The sequence below is a fragment of the Uloborus diversus genome, chromosome 9, assembly GCF_026930045.1.
Source record: "Uloborus diversus isolate 005 chromosome 9, Udiv.v.3.1, whole genome shotgun sequence".
In the NCBI taxonomy this organism is placed as follows: domain Eukaryota; kingdom Metazoa; phylum Arthropoda; class Arachnida; order Araneae; family Uloboridae; genus Uloborus; species Uloborus diversus.
In genome coordinates this window covers 100,422,768-100,442,264 of record NC_072739.1, presented here as the reverse complement: position 1 = coordinate 100,442,264, position 19,497 = coordinate 100,422,768, and the positions used below count along the sequence as shown (strand labels likewise).

The window sequence follows — 19,497 nt, the reverse complement described above, 5'->3', positions numbered from 1 at the left end:
ACATTTTCAGAAGAGTGCTTATTTCCCAAGCATTGAAACCCCCTCACCTCTTGCTCTTTGGTCGATTGATCTTCCTTCTCATCCTGATTGGAATTGTGCACAGTAACAATTTCAGTTTTTTCATTCTCTTGTGGGGTGGAATTTTCTACTGGATTGGGCTGTGGTACATCCTGTTTTTTCTTTGTAAAGTTTCTATAAGACGCTTGTATCTTCGTAGCAGCTTTTTCTAGATCTTTGTCGGTTAGGTCAATGTCCAACTGAAAAGAATAAAATCTCTAAATAAAAATATTGGTTGTTGAAAAAGAAAAGATAACAATGCAAATCTTTATACACTTTTTTTGAACACGGACGCTTGTCCCCTTTTTGAGAACATTTTATTGCACATTTTTTGAAATAGTTTTCAAAAAATTTCTGAGCACACCTTATTCACACATCTGTGAACGCATTTAAGAACTTTTTTTTTTTTTGATAAGCGACGCATGGACTTTTTTTTTTGGAACAAACACAACATTATAGCATACTATTTTGGGAAACTTTTTACAGAACTTATGGAACACTCTTAGAGCTTTTGCTGTTAATTTTCAGTAAAATCGTGGGTCAATTTGACCCAATGTGGGTCGAGTTGATACACTTCGAAAAATGTTAAAGATTGTTTTTATATGGAAAAAAAATGTCTACAAAGGTTTTGAAATCACCATTTGATTGGAAAATATAGTATTGCATGAAGTTCTATTATAGAACGAACATTAGTAACAAAAATTAGAAAAACTAAAATGTAAAATGTGTATCAACTATACCCGGTATCCACTACTGCAAGTTTTTTTTACCATGTAATAACGCTTTTAGATCATCTTTGTACACTTTCTAAGCTTATCTCTGAAGCTAATTTGAATGATATTAAAGAAATTGCCTTAAAAATATTTTTTGTAATATTTTAACCAAAATATTGATCAGCGGAAGAGCCAAGAGAAAAAAAAATCATCTAGTAAATAACGAAACTTAGAAATCTTTACACATAAAAAAAAAAAACAATATGATTCATGCTTTATATGTGAGTTAGTGAGAATCAAAGAGATGCAAATGTCAAAACTAAAAATTTTGAGATAACCAGTGGAAGTGGTAGGAGAGTCCTTCCCCTCTTTAGGGCAAGAGATAGTACTAGTAGCTCTGGTAGTTGCTGCTATGCAACATGATCTAGAAAAAAAATCAATCAAAGCCTACCTAGGATCAGAACCTCAAGTCCATTTAACTCGAAACGTTAAAACGTCTACGTACATCCCTTTTGCTTCTTACTGATACATGCAGAAATAATTTTGCTTCAGTTAAAAAAAATTGGATCATACTTGTAAATCTAGCTTCCTTAAATTTTTGCAATGATATCTGTGCTTTAATTAATCGTGCAGGTGCTGCATATAAACGCAGATGCTGCATTCTGGGCTACCATGTATATATTCTGCCGCAAAACAGGTTGGTGTAGCGTGATAAAACCTATCGTTTGCACTGCTTTTAAAATTTTAATTTTTTCTCACTTTCACCACTTTTCTGTTAGATTTTTTCTTTCAACCAGTTTTCTTTGCAGTTATGCTTTCAAATTTTCACTCGCTCAACACTGCAATTAGTGAAGACTTACTGTTTTATATTTTGAAATAATCTTAACAATGTTCAGTAAAACAGTTAATACAAGTAATAATAATTTTAAATCATTATGGAACGTTTCAGTGTCCTCCTCAATCACAAAGCGGTCGACATTTTGCCAACATTTTTCATTTAATTTTGTGATTTGTCCCATTCATTCTCGTCGACATATCATATAAATTCTCCGCCTGTTTTTTGTCTTTATGTCTGGCATAAAGCCCAGCTCTGCCCCGAAAATGCAGCTTTAATAGTTCTTCCAGAAATGATATACAGCACTGAAAATTGTATGAATTTAAAAGACATTTGTGTGTCAAAAAGAATACCCGAGCTTATGTTTATATTTAGAAAAGTATCAAAAGTTTTTGTCATGAAGAAAGAAAAGGGGCACTGGAATGACATCTTGAGAAGTGAATGTAAGATGAGTTGATGAATGACATTTTCTTTTTAACGACTTTTGAAAATAAAAGATGTACTCAGTTTAAACTGTAGATGTGTAAGTATGATTGATGACGTGATTTGTTCTATTTTGGAATTAATCGGTGAAAAATCATTGCAACGTGAGCCTATCAGCGGCGAATTTTTTCCTAAGGCTAGAAGTTGGTTCGGAATAACGTTTATAGTATCTGCGAGGGGGGATCAAAATGTAATGTCTCCAGCGCTCTAAATTTATTTCTTTTACATATACTACTAGGCTATCATTGCACATCAATGTTTTAGGGCTGATGTATATCCACGATCGTCGATACCATCGATGTTTTAATTTTGAAGTACTAAAGAAATTAATTTAAAAAAAAATAAATAGTTAATAGAAGATATAATGAAGAAATGAAACGGAAATGGAATTATATATATATATATATATATATATATATATATATATATTAGGACTCGACCGATGCATCGGCCTGGCCGATGCATCGGCGCCGATGGTTCAACAATTTAGCGCATCGGCATCGGCATCGGCGGCCGATGCTAGTTTGCAGGAAACATCGGCCCATCGGCATTAAAAGCATCGAAAAGCCGATGGAATTGGCCGATGTTTTTGACAAAAAAAGAAAAATTACTTTTTAATACAAAGTAAAGGGAGTTATTGTTTTCATATAAAAGTGTTTAATTAAATTTCAGTATGAATTTCCATTTTAGTCACCCCTGAAAGAGTTTTTCATACTGCATTCAGGTACCAAACAAGTTAATTATTGCGTTGTTTCTTGCAGCTGAATGTACGTATGTATTTCTTAGATGTCATAACTCAAAAATGGTAAGCTGTAGAAGGATAAATTTCGCATGTGAGGTGTGCGTACGTTCCAGTTGTGCACTTCCCTCTTTGTTTTCGTTTGGGTGTTCTGAAAAGGCCTGTTTACGCATTTTTTTTAAGTCATTAATCACTTATTTCAATGCAAAACTAAAATAGCGTCTCAGACTGACGATCATTTGGTGATATATTGCCGAATTGGAGACTATGGAAACAAATATGAAATGGTGAAACCGGTTTTTGTGTCATTTTATTAGATTCCCGTAGAACCGACGGTATTTTTTAATTTTTCGATATTTGTCATATGAATCACAGTAATGCAGTGTTTTCTGTATCGCTTCGGCGGAGTTACAAGTTTTGGGCCCGTCGAAATATATTTTGGGTCCCTATTTCACTATCACAGAAGTTGTAGAACATTTATCATAAGCATTTTTGTAACTCTTACTGTGCCTATATGGTTATGGGGCCTCTCGCGCAATTGCAACATTTGCTATATTTTAAATCCGCCACTGCACGTCAAAACAAACTCGGGTGCAAGTTTTGAAAGGGTTTTTCTACTCAATGCTTATGATTATTTTGAACTCTATTTTTTACGACTATTTTTTTAATTTCCGAGAACACTGGGAGGCCTCTCCTCCCACTTCCTCAATTTTTGAAATTAAACTGTAGTTGTACTTCTGAGTTCTTTAAAACTAACACCATTCATAAAATTAGAGATTTTTTTTTCAAACTTTATCTATTGTTTAGAAAGAATTTAGAGCATTAATGTAAGAAATTAATTAAAGACGTTTCGAATGGTGGCATAATTCGGAAATCAATGGGACTTTTGAATTTTTTCTTCGGAAGTGCTGAAGTAGATTCAGAAACTTTTCCGAGGCGTTGGTGGTAGCGGTTCTGTACTAAAAAAACGAGTCCGAGGTTGGGGCCGAAGTGTGAGTTACTCCGAAATCGGAGGGTGACCCCCCTAACCCTCCCTCGTCGTTTCAAGCATTTCTTAAATATTTAGCGATAATTTATTTCGGTCAAAAAATGTCATTTTGCGTATTTCTCATACTTGTTTCACCTATATTTCGTAATGCGCCATCTTTTTTGGATCTTTAATAGCGATCGATTTTTTTTCTGTTGTAAGTAAGTATTTTTATGTATTTATATAAAATCAATGAATAAGTTACTTTTGTTTTTTATGGAAAAGTTTCAAGGATTTTCTATTATGCAGTTTTTAAATTTCAGAAAATTATTGCTAAATTGAAAAAAATAATTTGAACTTGTTTGTAAAGCTTCATAAAAGATTAAACAATCAAATTCTTCAATATTATGTGTGCAAACATTAGATCAAGTAGTATATGTATTCAGTTATTAACTTGGTGTAAATATTGAGTTTGTTTATTGTAGCTGCGTTTTAAGAACCTCGCTCTTTTCATGGCTATGTCTTTTTTCAGCAAAATCTATGTCACCGTTATAGCATTTATGAAAAATGCAAACTTTTCTATTCATAAATTTTAAATAAATATAAAAATATTCCTGTTTTGATTTAATATTGTAATTTATCTGTTAGCTTTTTTGTTTAGTTTGATGACTAAAAAATGTCTACGTGCAATCTTTCCACTTCAATTGCGTAATTTGTTGACGGTTTCATAGTTTTATTATTATTATTTTTTTTTGAATGATTAAACAACATAATTTAATGTTTTTTAACTATGTTTAATGTACCTAAATCCATACATCATTACAATGTTACTGAAATCTTAGTTATATGTTCAATTAAAAAAAAAAACAAATCAATTGGTTATTAAACAGTCTCTTTGTTTTTCTTCCTTTTTCATTTTTATTTTTGTCTGTTGTTCTTTCTCTTTCATCATACAGCAGTTAAAAAAGGAGAAGCTTAACCCTATACAGATGATATGTAGTACGATCCAAAAGTTTGGGGACAAGCTGTATAAAACCTTACCCAGAATAGTTTACATTACCGAAGCACATTCACCTTCAAAAGGTCAGCTTGAGGGGCTACGTAATTTTGCCAGTGTTCATATAACTTTTGGAAACACTCCTGGAAGCCATTTTTCGCTACCTTCTATGATGCAGTTTTATCTTCTCCTGACGGAAGAAAGCAGCGTCCATGGAAATGGTTTTTTGCTGGGAACAGGTAAAAGTCAAACGGAGCTAAGTTCGAGGAAACGTTATGTTATTTGTTTGTCATACCAGAGTATTGACCAATCGAACCGTGCATCCTCAACATGAAAGTCGCCTTCTTACCCACGATGAAGTCAAAGCAGCAACGCAAGAGGCCTTACAGGAGGTTGCGAAAAATTTCTTCCAGGAGTGCTTGTAAAAGCTATACGAACGTTGGCAGAAGTGCATAGTCGTTCAAGCTGACTATTTTGTAGATAGATGTGCTTCGATAATGTGAACTATTCAGGGTAAGGTTTTATGCAACTTGTCCTCGAACTTTTAGATCATACTGAATGAGTTTTCAACTTACTATTTCATAACGTTTTTGAGTGACGCAAGTTTACGCGCATGAAGGCTTAGGGGTGCGACATCGATATCGATGTTTTACTTTCGATGTTTTTGGAACATCGATGTTTTACTTTCGATGTTTTCGGAACATCGATGTTTTGATTTCGATGTTTTTTCGATGTTGATGTTTTTGTATTATAATTAAAAATTATAGTAAAATTTGCTCCAATTTTCTTGCTAGGTAATTAAATTTACGTATGGAATTGCTTCAAAAATGTCATTTATTTGCTCACATTTAAAAATATCGATTTTTCTGTGTAAAGGATGATTTTTGGAAAGATCACTACAAGATGGTAAAAGATGAGGAAGGTGAGGAAGAGGTCAAAGCTATTGGAAGAACTCGACAATGGTAGTCTGTTGTCAGTTCTTGCAGTCGATTCTAAGACTCCAATTCTTAAACTAAAGGAGAATCCTATATATTACTACGGTGAATATTATAACTGTACTAATTCAGAACTGTTAAAAGTTGTGTCGAAGTATTTGATAGTGATGGCGACTTATGTTTCATCGGAAGGAGTTTTTTCTCTGCCTGGTGAAATAGTCAGCGAAAAGAGAAATGCGCTTAAACACCTAATATTGGGGGTTACTTATCGTCTACCCAGGGGCGGATACAGACTAACATTTTAGGGGGCTCATGCTAAAGAGTGACCTTCACCCCTCCTCCACGAATAAACTTATGGTTTTTGGTAAGAAAAATTTCTGAAACTGCTTAGGTGTTTAAAAAATACCACATCGGTCAGGGATATGGCACCTAATAGGACAAAAACCTCACGAATAAATTTTATAAACAATTAAAAAAAGAAGTATTTCAAGTATTTGCTTGTAAAAATAATTCAAAAACTGAAACAAAAACGGAAATTATTTACATTTTATCCATAAAGTGCTTGAATACAATGCGAACGGATAATATTGTCGACGTTTTAGGGAGGGGGTCATGACTCCTATGACCCTCTCCTTGTATCCGCCACTGCCTAGGTGGGCACCACTGCGAGAACCTATGTATAATGAGGTTTTGCGCTAACACGACACTCAAAGTTTACATTTCTTGCACGATAATAAATCCTAAACACTGATTTAAACTAATAAACTATTTACAACACATTTAAAAATAAACTCAGCACGACTAAAAACTGAACTATCTAAAAATTATAACAGAAAGAAATTCTAATCTATAGAGACTTTACAGAAAAAAAAACGTTTATGGACTCAAATGTTTTATCGATTGAAGCGATGCCTGAAGCTTTGGATATGGTTTTACAAAAACTATCGTTGATTAAATTTGTTGCTTATAAAAGCAAACGGGCGTCAGACACTTCTTTATTACTTCTCATTATACTGGCTCCTGAACTCAGCGCCGCAGACTAACTGTCTCGAGAAAAGCTATTTTTACTGTCTACATATTTTAAATACATATGCTATAAATAGAAAAGTGACAGTTAATACCCCCACCCCAAAAAATAAAAAAAAATCGAGAACTATTTACTGTTTCTTATTATGGTTTTGGTCCGGCTTTTGTTTTTTTGTTTTTTTTTTTCAAGCAGTCATTTTCACTACTCAAATGCAATGAACCTTGAAACAGATTACAAAGTATTGTCGCAGATTTTGATGGGAGGAGGGGGTCATGATCCCCCCCTCCTCCTTGTATACACTTCTTACGGTTTCGATCAAGTTTTTAATTTTTTCGAGCAAACATTCAAATGATGTTGCGGGTTGGGGGGGGGGGGGTGTTATGACCCCCTCACTCGTATCCTACCCTCAATAAGCCGTATCGTCTACCCTCAATAAGCCGTCCACCAATTACTCACAATTTGTGTTTAACTTTTTTGCACTAACAGTTCAAAACATATTTCTTGCTCTTAATAATAATTGTCAGAATTAATTTCGTACTTTTAATATAATTTGCACACCTCTTTCTCATCATACAACTGACTGTAAGTGCTATGATATATTTTTTCGCAGATTTAACTAGTTTGTATTAATTGTTGCATGTCTTATCATTTTTTGTCTTATTATAGTACCAAGATGTTGCGAAATTATTCCTATTAAATTGTATTTATGATTTGCAGTTCAGTAGTTTCAATATATTCGTGGGGTTCGTATTCTTTTGTATTGCTTAAATTAGACGCAATGCCCTGATCCATTAAGATACTATTATACATTTGTTAGAGATTATCATCTTTGTAAGTTTGTAGTGTAGTATACTAAAAAATGTATGTTAAATATTGACAAAACGATCGATGTTTTAAAACATCGATGTTTTTTGGTCGATATATCAATACTATCGATGTTTTAATTTCCAACATCGATGTTCTGAAACATCGATGTTTTGCCATCGATGTCGCACCACTAGCATGAAGACATCACAAAAGAATTTGCGATAATTAACTGAGGAGGCGTTCAAAATGGATATTTCGGTCATCTATATGTTCTTAGGTACATATGCATGTACAGATGTGCCGAAAAAACTTGTGAAGTATAAATTGGATGATCGTAAAATAAAAATTTAGGTCGATTTTTTTTTTGTGATTTACAATTCCTTATTCGTTATCAATTTATTTCTGTTTGATTATTTTTTTTTGCCATCGGCCAACGGCATCGGCCATCGGCCATCGGCAATCGGCCATTTGGAGGAAAACAATCGGCCATCGGCCATCGGCCGTCTTTGAACAATCGGCCAACAATCGGCATCGGCCCATCGGCCAAAAAGTGCCATCGGTCGAGCCCTAATATATATATATATATATATATATATATATATATATATATATATATATATATATATATATATATATATATATATATATATATATATATATATATATATATATATATATATATATATATATATATACATATATCTATATATATAAAAATCTCGTGTCACGATGTTTGTTCGGGGTAAACTCCGAAACTACTCAACCGATTTGTATCAAATTTCATACGAATCTGTAATTTGGTCCAACTTAAAAGATAGGATGGTTTTTATAATTTTTTACTGCAAATAAATTGATTATTATACATTTATAGTGTGTATTCATTGTTTGGTTCTGCAAATTCTTAATAGATGGCGCTGTAAGTTCATTCATCCTCAAAAATTTTATTGTTAAGTTAATTAAAATTTACAAATGATACTATGTTACGGATATTGATGGTTATCAACAGTATCGCCGTAGAAAAGAGGAGTATAGAGGCCACACTTTTCAATGTAAATAACAAATTCTACAAATCAAGTTGAAATTGATAAGCAGCGGGTAGTTCCATACTCACCACTGCTTTTAAAAACGTATGAGTCTCATATAAATATCGAGTTTTGCCGTTCTGTGAAATCTGTTAAGTACTTTGTCAAATAAGTTATTTAAGGGCAATATTAGGTTGCATTTGAGTTACGAGAAGTAGAGTTAAAATTGACGAAATAACACGATGAGAGATGAGTAACTTATAAAAGCAGCAACGAAGCTATCTGGCATAATTTAGTTCCCCATATACGAAAGAGACCCTTCTGTACAACATCTTGCAGTACATCTTGAAAACGGTCAACGAGTATATTCTACCGAAGATATTTTTAACGAAGAGCACTTGAACCGCCAAAAACGACCCTGTTTTTTTTATTATTTTTTTACTGTGTCGAAAACGTAATGTGTTTGGCCCAATTCTACGAAATAAAATTATTTACCAATATTCCACGCTATTTTACATGCACTGTAAAAAAATACGAAATGACACTGCTCATTTCCGTGGGACATGTTGGGATTTCACAGGTTCTCAACAATTTTATTTGGAAATTAAGTATCTGCGTCAAAACGTTTCCGGAATTGCTACAAACGTCATGAATGCCGACTTCTCACTGCTTTGAAATATATTTTTAGCTCCCAGTTTAAAGATTAACTGAGCGTATTTATTAATTGTATCGACTTCAGTTCAAGTACGATCCGTCTGCATTGCCTAAGCTCCTAGAGATAGGGAATGATCCTCTGGGTTCCGTAAATTTGCAGAAAGCTCGGCGCGCGTTAGACTTATGGTACTTACTTGCAAGTCTGTGTTGCCTTTCTCCATGCTTGCAGCTTTATTGTTGGAGCATTCGTCTAAAAGAAGAGATGTGTCAAGCTTTGTATTCATCTTACTTAAGTTTTTTCTGAAGGGTCCAGCTAAACGACTGGCTTTTAGCAAGGGAGATTACAGAATTCATCAAAAAGATTCCCGGATAATATTAGGAAGGTTAATGAATTTTAGTGATGAACTGACTTCACTACCGTCGTCGTCGTCCGTCCAGATTGACGTAACTCCTAATGGGAGCAAGGGAGTCTCTGGAGTCCGTAACTTTCCAAGAGTAACAAGCAAGTGGAATACTTTGTGCATGCTTGCAAGTCCATCTTGGCAGTGGCTATGGTAGCGATAATGCTTTTGATACTTTCTTGGTGAGTCGAGAAATGTGCCAAGTTATTACTTTTAATCTTACTTCGGTTCCCTCTAAAGGTTTCAGAAAAATGATTGTCTCGAATTGGAGAGGCTTCGGATTTCTTCCGAAAGACTTCAGTAAAATTTTAGAAAGGTTTCTGACGTTTAGTGGGATGCGTTCCTATTCTTTACAAGATATGTTACTGGCGGAAATTGGACGTATTCGCTGCCCACTATTTTTCAGGACGTTTCTTAATTGTTTTTACAGTGTTGAATAAAATAAAAAAAATCATGGATCCCACGCAAACAAAGAACACAACATTCATCAATCTCGGGCATAATTAAAAATTAAAACCAAGACAATGGGACCAAAACTCCATCCAAAACAAAACTGCGCATCCGAAACAAAGTGAATGTTGTTTTTGCATTTGTTTTCGTTAAACATTCCCGAACAGACGGGAATATTTGTGGACCGTTAATTGTCGAGTGTTACATACATATGACGATGCATTTCGCGAATTGTAATTATTGGTTGCACACAATCATTGAGAGCTACATTTTCTAATGCAGGTTTTGCATAACGGGAAACAGTATTCGTCAACTGTTTAAGATAATTTTAACGACATAATATCCAACACATTCATTATTTCTGCAGGGAAACTATGAATTTAATGCTTGCAGCAGTACTCCATATAGTTAAACAAACACACCAAAGTCCAAATCAAGATTTTACACCAAAGATGTATAATGAAGCATTAGTGTTGATTGAAGATTTATGCATTTCAATTTCAAATTTGTTGTTTAGTAATCATAGTGTGATATCACCTGATCGATTGGTCACCGACTTAGTTAACAATGATTTACATAGAGAAAAAAACAGTGCAATGATGCTGTCTTAGTTACAATTATTGTGAATAATGAGTCATTACTGACAGCGCGAAAATAAAATCATAATTAGATTGTGCTGACCGTTGATGCTGAACAAGGCTATACATTTTTCGATAAAAACAAAGCCGTAAAAATTCCAACTGAATTTTTCAATTATCTGAATATACCAGGAATGCCACTAGATGATTTCCGGTTGAAAATTGATTCACCAATTACTCTTTTTCACAGTTTAAACCCACTTACATTATTCATCAAAATTTCAACAATTTTGACGGAAAAGTTTAAAGGAGAAATTTTTGTGTTGCCACGTAATCCATTAATAGCGTCATAATTTTCAAACACATTTGGTAGGCTTCAATTTCCGATTTGTTTAGCTTTTAAAAATATCAGAAATACATCTCAAGAAAAAAAATGTCTATTTTCGGTCTGGACATGAAACATACATGTTTCTCTCATGGGCAACTATCTATCACCTACTCACAAGTGGGGAAGTTATCATACCTATTCGTGTTAGCAAAAGACAGGTATAGTAAGAATATTGTGCACAACTTAGTGCTTAGATAATTTTCAGTTTTGAAACAGTAGAAACAATAGATCGAAGTCAATGTTATCTACCTCATTTATAAAATTTAATTTTTATATGTTTTTAATTTAGTTAATGTATTTTGTAAATAAGTTATTGATAATAAACTATAGAGAAATCTGAGATGAATAAAATATAGTGTACATTCTAAAAGTGTATATTGGTTTATGATTAAATTCTGCGTTCCGATATTTTACAATCAGTTTCGATATTTACTATCACTTTGAAGTTATTTTGCTTTTATTTTTGGCCGAAGTCATACTTGCAAAATTTACTAAGCGTAAGTATAGTGTTTTTACCATTGAAAATTTAATTAGTACTAACTAAATTCAATAAGTATTTAATTCAGCCCAACACGCCCGTTATCAATCTCATATGTTTTAAAATTGGCAATACTATTTTAAGCTTCACTAAAAAGATTAATTAGATTCTATAAAAACATTAAGTGAAAAAATATTTTAATCTAAATATTTCTCGCCACAGCAACGCGTGGCTGGGTCAGCTAGTATATATATATATATACACACACACAGGATGTTTCAAAATGAATAGCGGGGTTTTAACATGTTATAATATTTATTGCACCAAACTTACAGCCACAAGTGATATATCAAATGAAAGGGATACTCAAACAGTTTTACATAATAGCCTACAAGTGTTCAATGTGAGCACCATTTGTTACTCGGCACACGTCAAGACGATATGCGAGTTCTTCCCAAACTTTGATGAGTGTCTCATTAGTAATTGCTGTAACAGCTGTTTCAATCCTGTTCCTTAATTCGGCAAGGTCGGCTGGCAGTGGAGGCACCTACACAAGGTCCTTAATAAACCCCCAAAGACGGAATTCACACGGCGTTAGGTCGGGTGACCGTGGAGGCCATGGGAAACAAGCACTGTCATTAGGCCCCTTACGGCCAATCCAGCGATCGGGTACAGTTAGGTTAAGCCAATCGCGTACCTCATTATGCTAGTGAGGCGGCGCACCATCTTGCTAAAAGATAAAACACAAAACGCTTTCTGCTCATTGGTCGCCATCTTTGCTACAGGCGCTTTCTAGCGGATTGCAGCAGAAACATTCCACGCGCAGGCGCACTGTTGCCAACAAACAAAACTTTGAGTTTCTCTTTCAGTTGATATATCACTTGATATATACTGATCACAGATTATAACATGTTAAAACCCCGCTGTTCATTTTGAAACATCCTATATATATATACAGGGTCCATTATGAAATTAATGAGCATAATGTTATTGTGACGCGACGATAGATGGCAGCACGGTAAAACCGGCTGGGAAATGTAGTGCTTGATATGCCCTTTCAATGCATCCAGTCGTCAGTTGCTTTCGAGCAGTGTGAGCGGAGATAAGTGCCTCCGCTTGAAGTATGTTTTCAACTTTTGTAACATAACGCAATGGAGCGTTCGCTTGAACAATGATACGCCATAAAGTTTTGCGTGAGGTTTGGAAAAAATGCAACCGAAACATTCCAGATGCTGCAAGAAGCCTTCAAGGACGATTGCATTTCAAGATCACAGTCTGGGAAGTGGCACAAGGCATTCAAAGAGAGCCAGGAGGAGGTCGCCGACGAACCCCGTTATGGATGTCCCCCCCCCCCCCCCGGTGATCCCTCACCACCTTACAGTCCCTACTTAGCTTCATGTGACTTCTTTTTGTTTCCGCGACTCAAGAGAGAGAGAGAGAGAAGAAAGGAAAACATTGGGGAACCTTGGGAAACATCCAACACCATGTTACAAGGTTCCTGAGAGGCATTCCCTTGGAAGAGTTTCAGGGTGCCTTTCAGGCGTAGCAAACACGTCTCCGCAAGTGTATTGATGCAGGAGGAATGTATTTTAAAGAATACTGAACATTTGTACAAATTACGATCAATAAATATATTTTGCCAGTAAATGCTCATTACTTTCATAATGGACCCTATATATATATATATATATATATATCACGAATATACGCGAAAAAACAAATGAATGAATAAAATAATGAATGAATAAGAAAATAAGTAAACGAATGAACAAGTAAGTGTATTATTAATTGAAGGAATGCAAATGAAAAAAAAAATTAAATAAACACGTAAGAAATTTAATAAAAGATTGAATAAGTAAATGAAATGAACTATTTTACTTTGTCCTAAAAATGCACCGAATATTAGTAGGTCTCAATTAATATTTAAAATGTTAATAACAAAAAACTTATCATTTAATTATAACAAAAATAATTATTGTCATCCAACATATATTGCAATATGAGTATCAATTTTGGAAAATTGCCTGAATTATAATATTTTTTGAATTTCAGAGGTAATTTTTTTGACTAGACCAGACTAAATGTGTTGCTACATAGTCAAAATATTACCAGATAGGTGGCACGAAAAGCAAGATGAATATTTCACCATTTCATGTGCCCCACTATTTCATTTTGCCTCACATTCCCCTATAATGTCGCCAACTACAAAATCCTTAGTTTTCAATCACGATAAATACCTTAAATCGCTTCTATACCTCTATTCAACACTCTAGACGAAATTTTGATCAACTTCTTTGTACATATGAGGCAGTGAGAAGCAAAGGGATGTAAGTGGACAGTTTCATGTTTTGAGCAAAACGACTTTAAAGATAACGTCCTAGGTAGGCTTCCATTGATTTTTCTTTCTAAATCATGCGCTACAGAAGCACCGATCAAGGCTACTAGTACTATCTCTTGCCCCAAGACAAAGAAGAGGTTCACCTACCATTTGTACTGGTTAGCTCCAAATTTTTAATTTTGCTACTTACATCCCCTCACATAACGTCACAAGAATTAACAGTACATATTTTTTTCCATTAACACGTGTACCAATTACATAACGCTTTACAAAAGACATTAAAAAAACTTTTCCTGACTTCAATTTCATAATTTAAAAAATACAAATTAAAAGGAAAATATAAAGGCAGTTTTTTAGTTTTAGCATAAAAGAAGTACCAATTCATCCTGCTCTGATTTTGAAATTGGCTTTGATGCAGGTTTCTCTTCCGGCTGCTCTTGCAGCTTCTCCAATTTTCCATCAACCTGAAAAAAATGTATGATTAAAATTCCAAAATATGTCAAAGAACAACATATTTTATTAAAAATCCGTTTCAGTGAATAGAAATAGTTTCTTTTAATTGTTATGCTAATCAAAATGGAGAAATATTTTCAAAACTTCTGATTGGTCTTTTTGATTTATTTCAACGAAATCAGTAAGTATGATTGTTTGGAAGTGTTTTATTCATTTTTGCTTTTGAGAATTCATTTCAAGTTAAAAAGTCATCTTCAGATTTATTGACGAATGACCTGACCTGATTAAATATGCGAAAGATATCTGTTTATATTCATGTTTTAAACTCATTTAAAATAATGAAATAAATTCACTTTAAATTCTTAAAGCTTGTTGAAAACAGCATAGTTTATGGTCATCAATGCTGGAACTATCCAAATTGATTGGTTAATTGCAAAAATGGAGATAAAAGTTAACTGAACACTTTTCATAAAACGTATTATTTAACCTCAAAGGTTCCTTGTAAAGTCACTTACAATGACAAAAACGTTAATTCAGTGCGATTTTTCTTAGTCATAAAAAGAAGCGTTTGACCTTTAATTAGACTCAAGCTCTCACTCAATGTCAGGAATCGAAAAACCAATGACTGTTGTCGATCAAACACTATTGAATAAACATTTTTAGGCCTCCTTCATGCGAGGCAACTTAGTTGAATCAACTTTCGAACGAGCGATTATTAGGAAGCGTAACCAGGTAGAAGCCGCCCGCCTTGTACAGTGGTCAGCCTGCGATGGTGTGGTCCCGGGCTCGAATCATGGCTCGGGCATGGATGTATTTTCTCTCTCCTGTTCTTGTCCTTCCTTTGTGGGAATGTGTTGTGCTGTGAATGGTTGTCTACCTTATAAACGGGTCCTTATGGCATATGTGTACTGTAGAAGTGGACTTCACACCAAATTACTATACAGTCGGAAAAGTGAAGCGGCGCATCCTAAGTTGCCAGCCTAGCTGGAACAAGAAAACAACAACAACCAGGCAAAAAAGTGACGGAATTGTCTGTCACCCTTCCCAAGAGTCAACTGTGCCTGGTGTGCCCGACACACTAGGCACATGTGCTGCTATCGTTCTCACACCAAAGAGTGGGATCAATGTTTTAGTTGATTACACTCATCAGGACATTGCCAAGCGTTTGCTCTACACACGAATAAGCTAGTTGAGAATCAACTCGGTTCGGTTTCAACAGAGTTGTGGAATAGCTGCTCGAATAAATTCGTCTATTAGAAGAAAAAAGCATTCAACGAACTTGCTTCGTGTGAAGAAAACGAAAAACTCAATAAGTTGACGAAGCGCAATGAGTTGATAAACGATAAAGTTGCCCTGTCAAATAGTTGACGAGGCAACATTTTCGAAAAGTTGATTCCACTAACTATCTCGTGTGTAGGAGGTTCTAAACTACAAGTTGTATCGGATTAAGACAATATGAGATTGAAGACTACTAGTAATTGGAAGGAATTGAGGATCGTTACTCAGCATATTATTTGCAAGATTCAACAAACAGATGCTTAGCGTAATTTTTTACTTATTTTTTTAAGTACGTTTAGACTACACGTTCTAGATAAAGAAATACATTGTTTTGAGAGCCGTAATTTATTGCCCATAACATTATACGGGATAATTACTACAATATAGAGCTTCGTAGTACTTGGAGCGTTTCCAAAGTTTTTGCACAATTTTATCGAAACATAGCGTTTATTTTCTTAGTACACGCTACCAAAGAACAATGATGATGTAATTTAAGATTAAATGTTCCATTTTTAAGCAAAGCAAGCTATTAAACAGACTAAAAGTTCATTAAAATGAAAAATTATCCACCTAATGATTAAACTGAGCGATTAAAAAGTAACATTATCTGCCAAATAACTATATCGTCTGATAAAAAAAAACACTTTTAGTTTCATTAAAATCTAAACTTAAAGCAAGAGAAAAAAAACAAAAAGATTGTGCGTTATAGTCGGCTATTTACTCAACGTTTTAAATCCAGAGGTTTTGTTTACAAGCGCTGAAAAGCTGGTCTGCGTTGAAAATCTGTACTTGGTCAAATTGAAAATGAAAGAAAAAGCAGAGCTCAAGGACTAAAATCCTACCTTATAGAACTTTCTTCAGATCACTTCAAGTGAATTTATGAAGAAATCGCGTGTTCTTGAAATATCTTCAAACCACATCCTATGATTTTAGTTTTGTATTCTTTAGAAGATGTTGTTTTTCTTATGTCATGTCTCTCAGTTTTTGCAATATCGCATTTTTTCATAAAAGAATCGCTTTGTACTGACTGTTCTTCTCTTCGTACCTTCTAGTTCTCGTCTTTCGAACGCAGTATTTATTTAAACTTACTCTATATTGCTTTCATCTCTCAATGTGTATTTGAATTCAATTTCTCTATATGAAGTCGTCACTGTTCTTCAGCTGCAGTTTTGGCTTCACGTCAACCACTTTCAGCTTAAAATAAATCTTGTTGCTTTTTTTGACATTTGTAGGCTTTTATTGTTTATTTACTTAATAATTCTATTAGAGAATTATATATGAAATCGATTGCTATTTGTAATTTAAAGATGTCCCTTTTGCTTCCAGGCCTTGGATTACAAATGTTATCCAATGCCATTATCATTCACAGAACAGAACCTAGGTAACTGGATTAACAATCGAGAGATGGCACTACCAGTCATCTCCACCTCCGCAATTTGGACATGAGTCTGAAGGGGAAGGAGATTTTTTGCAGTCTCCTGTACCAATGGTAACAGCTTAGCGATTGACCTCGTCACTTTCGGGCCCACATATTTAACTACCGCATTTCCCACATGCACTCAGATGCTCTTTTATTGACTCGTACATCGATCAAACCGTGAGTCTTTAATCGAGACCAATGTCTTATTAAGTACTGTACCTACTTGGTAGGACCAAGGTAGCAGAATTATTTAGTCACCTGGCTCATAAGATCTGTACCGGTCAACCAAAGTTTCTCAGTGTACGCTAATGATGACTAGTGCGCGTTAAATCTCTCCTGGTTAATAAGTTCATCAAGCTCCCATAAAAGTCAATACCTCTGGAGAAGCTGGGGTTGGCTCTTGATCTGAGTTAAAAAGGATCAACTGCCTTCAGAACCCTCGTTCTCCTTACAACCGTTGAACCACCTTTGTGGTAAGCAAGAAAAGCTTTGGGGGGGGGGGGGGTATCAAGTTTCAACACCCAACGACCTTTGATAAAAATGCAATTAACCTAGGAGGTTTAAGTTGTAGACATTTTTGGTAATATCTATATACGAGGTCGAATCAAAAAGTCTTTGTGCCTATTTTTTTAGACAAAATATGGCTGTGAATACAAAGCAAATATATACATTCCCAGCAGTGACAGTTCCTTGAACCGTACCAGCCGTATCTGCTATTTGCTCAGAAGAGCGGAGCTGCTATCAGTCATTTAAGAGGGCTGTTGTTCTTCAAACATCCACAGCTTATGAGCAGCGAAGTGTTATTCATTTTCTATGGAGCAAGGGACAAAAACCTATAGCAATTCACAGTCCAAACCTTGCCCTAGTGATGATCACGTTTTCGTTCCACTGAAGAAACTTCTGGCAGGACTGAGATTCACATGTGACGAAGAAGCTAAGAACGCAGTCCGACGGTGGTTCCACAGGCAGCCGGAAGAATTCTACCACAGGGGGATCTCTAATTTAGTGCGGCGATGGAACAAATGTCTGAACCGGTGTGGTGGCTATCTGGAGAAATAGTGTAAGTGGCATAGTTTACTACGTATATTTGTAAATACCTGTTTGTATCTTTTTTTGGCAAATAAAAAATAGGCGCAAAGACGTTTTGATTTGCCCTCGTAGATTAATGTAATAAAGATGTTTTTGGTGGTATGCATCCAACTTGTGGGCCGTCATCCACTATTCTGCCGTGAGCAGGTAACGACAATAACTGCAAATTTGTCATTTTTCTTTTATTTATTTATTTATTTTTTTATTTTATTTTATTTTTTGCATGTCCTATAACGTAGCACTTTCAAACAGGGGATTCATTGCTACTGAGAAAATTAAATTCAATGCTGTCCAGTACGTAAAAAGAAAAAATGTAAATAAATCAACTTTAAAATCAAATTAAGATCTATTATAACGTGAAAAGAATCCTTCCAGAACGTTATTTAGGGGCTTATTCCGTCATCCGCACGGAATCATTCCGTTTCGTATGACGTCATAATTTCTCCTTCAAACTGTGTCCGCATAAATATTCTGCAAACGGAGACTGTTTGAGGGATTAGAAATGACGTCAATTCGAAGCGGAATACTACCGCTTTATTCTGAAATACGGCCTGAAAACGGTTAACGTAACCTTCGCTAAATAACCAAAAACCATTTGCTCAAAAATAGTTGCTCATAACGCTACAGCGTTCATAAGTAAATGAGAAAATATACCACACAGCTAATTTTTTGTGATTTTTTGAAGATTCATTTTGTCTGGTATAAAATATCACAGTCCTGTTATATATCATAAATTCCTTAAAATTAAAAAAAAATACTATTTAATAATAAATTCTTCTAATGCCTGAAAAAAGTGAAAACAATCATTTGAAGCATTGAACATTTCTGAGCTATGAAAAATATCTGATATTTTGAAGTAACAAGTGCTTTAATTTTAGTATGAATTCTAAACTAACAATTATTAATTACTCTATTTTACATCGTTTAAAATTATCATAAAAGACGCAGCTATGAGCAAGAAAAAGGAAGTTTCTTTTAATTTAAATTAAGTTCAGAAAGATTTCTGAATTTTAAATCGCAAAGGTATTTTTAAGCTTATTTTCTTTCTAAATACAAATCCGAGAAAAATGCAAAATCAACCAAAAACAAACTACGTCTTTAGAAATTAAATTTTCTTTCAATATACTCCCTAGTCTTCCGAATACTCATTTTCTTGACACACACTTCCTCGAAAAACTCGGGTTACTTTAGTTTCTTTCGCTTTTTCAATAAAACGAACCCTTTTGTCGTGTTTTTCTTTTAAGGCGAGTAAAACCTTTTTTCTTCGAATGCTTGATATTGTCACTTCTCCCCTGAAGACTGTTATTAGAATGAAGAGAGAAACGAAAATATATTTATCTTAGACAGCGTGTTATTCTACCGTTTCTTGAACAATACAGGTATTGACA

General features: G+C 34.5%; 1 protein-coding gene across 1 annotated transcript in view; it reads right to left on the bottom strand.

The window, feature by feature from the left end:
• The window catches only part of LOC129230393 (obscurin-like), a 148,958-nt gene that overhangs the window by 3,105 nt on the left and 126,356 nt on the right, over positions 1–19,497 (bottom strand). The window contains exons 3-4 of the mRNA XM_054864792.1: positions 14,247–14,333; positions 48–257 (exon numbers count right to left, since the gene is read on the bottom strand). Of these exons, the coding sequence (XP_054720767.1) occupies positions 48–257; positions 14,247–14,333 (297 nt within the window). The remainder of the gene's footprint in view (positions 1–47; positions 258–14,246; positions 14,334–19,497) is intronic.